The sequence below is a fragment of the Centruroides vittatus genome, unplaced genomic scaffold (genome assembly GCF_030686945.1).
Source record: "Centruroides vittatus isolate TY-2023 unplaced genomic scaffold, ASM3068694v2 scaffold_1152, whole genome shotgun sequence".
Lineage (NCBI taxonomy): Eukaryota > Metazoa > Arthropoda > Arachnida > Scorpiones > Buthidae > Centruroides > Centruroides vittatus.
Window position 1 is genome coordinate 2,953,954 of NW_027122670.1, and position 3,180 is coordinate 2,957,133.

Sequence of the window (3,180 nt, forward strand, 5' to 3'; positions counted from 1 at the left end):
AATATTTTGTAAACGATCAAGAGTGGTAAAGACGTTGACAAATATTTACCATAAATCACATTAATCTCGCTTTATTAACACAATGTAATAAAAAGATCTGTACAGGATTCTGTAGAGAGGCTGTTCTATACAATATAATCGATCTTAATTTTGGTTATTGCGGGTAAGTTCGATACGAAATTAGTCGGCTAACATATGAGAATAATGGAGATAAAAATTTCAATTTAAATTATACAGGATGACTGAAAATTCTATTAATAGAAATATATTTTAAGTGGGGGTTAAAACCGGTTTGGATAATTTAGTTAATTTCAATAATATAATTCGGTTTACTGATTTTTTGGATCACTCTCTATTTAAATTATTGAAGCACCCAGATCGTATTTAAAATCCGAATTCTTTTTTCAAATGGAAAAATGAGCCAAATAACCTCACAGTGCATAAAAATCACCTCGAAAATTAACATCAGAATAAATTCATTAATAATTATTTAAACAATAATATCAGTGGCGTGCCGTGACATTTGATAGGGAAGCTGTGTTTCTGTAAGAAGCCGACTTTCAGGGGCAATCAGTTAATTGCGCGTCAGTGATGGTCTAGGGTCCATTCGTACGTGCGAATGACAAAAATAAACAATTTATGTACTTTAATTCTAAAATACAAATAATACATACATAATACAATTATAGAAAAACTTGTTTCTTTTTTTTTATTTTCTATAAATTAACTCTATTCGGCGATGTTTTCCCGCAAAGTCGTTAATTACTTTATCATAAAAGTCACTCGTCGTTGATTCCATCAACGTATTTAAAAGTTCTTTTTCTATAGAAAGCAACGCTAGCGACGACAATCTTTCCTCCGACTGAGTGTTCCTGGCGAATGTATGAATTCGCTTCATTGTTGAAAAACTACGCTCAACAGACGCACTGGTAGATGGTATTGTAAAAATTAATGATATTAAACCATATAATTCTATTAGTATTTGTTTAGGTCATCATTAATTATAATATTTCTTATGTCTAAGAGTGACTTGCCAATATAGTCCAGACACGAATATAAATATTGCAATTCACTACGTAATTTACATAAATCAAAAAATTCTCCATAAAATTTACGTAAAGCATTAAAACTCTCTTCGGGAAATTGTTTTTCATAATATTTAAAATTATTAAAATCTAAAAGTGATAAAAATTCTAGAGATTTTATGTCGACAAATCTGTCAATACAATGTTGTATCAATGTATCCATTATTTCAAAAAACAGACGTCTATATAAATCCTTTTTAGACTCAATATCAGTATGTCTCATTCCTCTTTTTGGTTAAATTTCTAAAAAAGTTTCGTCTTTTTTCAAAGCGTCCCAAATCAAATCAAAATCATTTCTTTCTGTGGTAAAAAATCAACAAAGTGATTCATTCTAGTAATACAATATGCTATATTAAAATTTTTTTTGTAATATATCAAAAAGGATATCTGAATGTGCAAATATTTGATGAAAAACTAGTAATAAAAAGTGAAAATCAAAATCTATTAAATAATGGTATAATCCTCTTGCGGCAATTGTAGTATCAGAATCCCATTGTTCTGGACTTTCAACCATATTCAACAACAAAAGTTTTAATTCTTCTTTATACTCCATAACGCAGTTTACAATCCTGCTATTGTAATTCCATCTAATAGGTGTGGCTGAAGGAAAACGCTTATTGACTTCTAGGTCTAAGGCGTGAGATCTTTTAGAAGATTTAGAAAAAAATGAAGAAAATCCTGTCATAGTTTGAAAAAATATTTTACATTCTTTTATATATCCAACAGACTGAGAGAAAACTAGGTTCAATCTGTGAGCATAACAGTGTACGAAAATAGCATGTTTGGATATTTCTTTAATTTTAGCTCGGACACCATTATGTTGTCCGGCCATTACGGCAGCACCGTCGTATGTTTGTGCCACTAATTTTTTAGTGCATCGAAATTCGTCTAAGTAACTCTTAATGTGAGTGAATAACGAATTTGCGTCTCTGTTCTCACTCGCATCAGTAAAGCCCACAAATCTTTCTTCGACGTTACCGTTTTCTTTCACGTAACGAAATACAGTCGACATCTGGGCTCTGTGGCTAATGTCCGTTGTTTCATCTACAATTATAGCAACAAATTTTGCGTTTTCAATTTCTTTTTTAATTTCTTGCAATAAAACGTTTCCTAACGAATTAACGAGCTCATTTTGAATTTTGTTCGATAAGCCAGTAAAAACTGTAGACTTCTCTAAATGCATTTTTAATTGATTATCTGACGTACTTAATAAAGAAACGAGTTCAATATAATTACCTCTGTTATTAGATTCAATACATTCCCTATGCCCTCTAAATGCCAAATCTTGCTTTGCTAAAAAGCATGTAATATCTATTAATTTAGATACAATATATCTATTAGCCGTAACTATCTTGTTATAATTTTCAATATTAATTTTATATTGTTTACTAATGTTAAATTCTATTCTATTTTGATTTCCAAATTGCTTCAATTTTACGAAAGAATCGATGTGACATTTACGATTTTCGTGTCTTTTTCTAGCTTTACTCAAATTATTTAAATCGTCAAAGCCATTCTTATTCCACACACTAATTTCATTTGAAAATAATAGGCAAGGCCAACAAAACAATTTTTGCATTTTTATGCATCCACAAAGCCATTTTACGTCTTGATAAATTTTATCGTGAAAATGTCGAACAAATTTTTTTGTCGAAGTACTTATATTTAATTTAGGCGTTGGTCTTTCTCTTTTAATAATGGTTTCTTTTTCATTATATGGTCTTGAGCCAAAACTTTTTTAAAGTAAATTTTCAATATCACAATTACAGTTTAAATCGCTAGCCATGATATAAGGGCTAAAATTAAAAATAAAATTATTAAAACTTACTTAGTAAAATAAAATTTGTGATAGATATACAATTATACATACCTGGTACAAAATATTCAATTGTATGAATATACTTTTGCGAAGAAACGTATATAAAAATAACATAAAATATTGTTTATTTTTAAATATTTAAACAATCCACTGAGTTAAAATTGCTCCCTGCGAGTGGCTCACGAATGGAAACAGAAACGATTTTGGTAGGTGTACAGTGAATGCATGCATGACAAATCCCGAGGGTGCCGATACCGGTCAATGTCAAATGCCTCT

The 3,180-nt window shown here is 29.8% G+C and overlaps 1 protein-coding gene across 1 annotated transcript; it reads right to left on the reverse strand.

The window, feature by feature from the left end:
* Positions 1-1,437: 1,437 nt before the first annotated feature.
* LOC136986526 (zinc finger MYM-type protein 1-like) lies at positions 1,438-2,268 on the reverse strand. Its single transcript, XM_067284077.1, has one exon. The coding sequence runs from the start codon at positions 2,266-2,268 to the stop codon at positions 1,438-1,440; it is 831 nt and encodes a 276-aa protein (XP_067140178.1).
* Between the last annotated feature and the right edge of the window lie 912 nt (positions 2,269-3,180).

Excerpts from the sequence above, each read along its gene's own strand:
- LOC136986526 (XM_067284077.1), bottom strand. The coding sequence starts at position 2,268 with ATGCATTTAGAGAAGTCTACAGTTTTTACTGGCTTATCGAACAAAATT.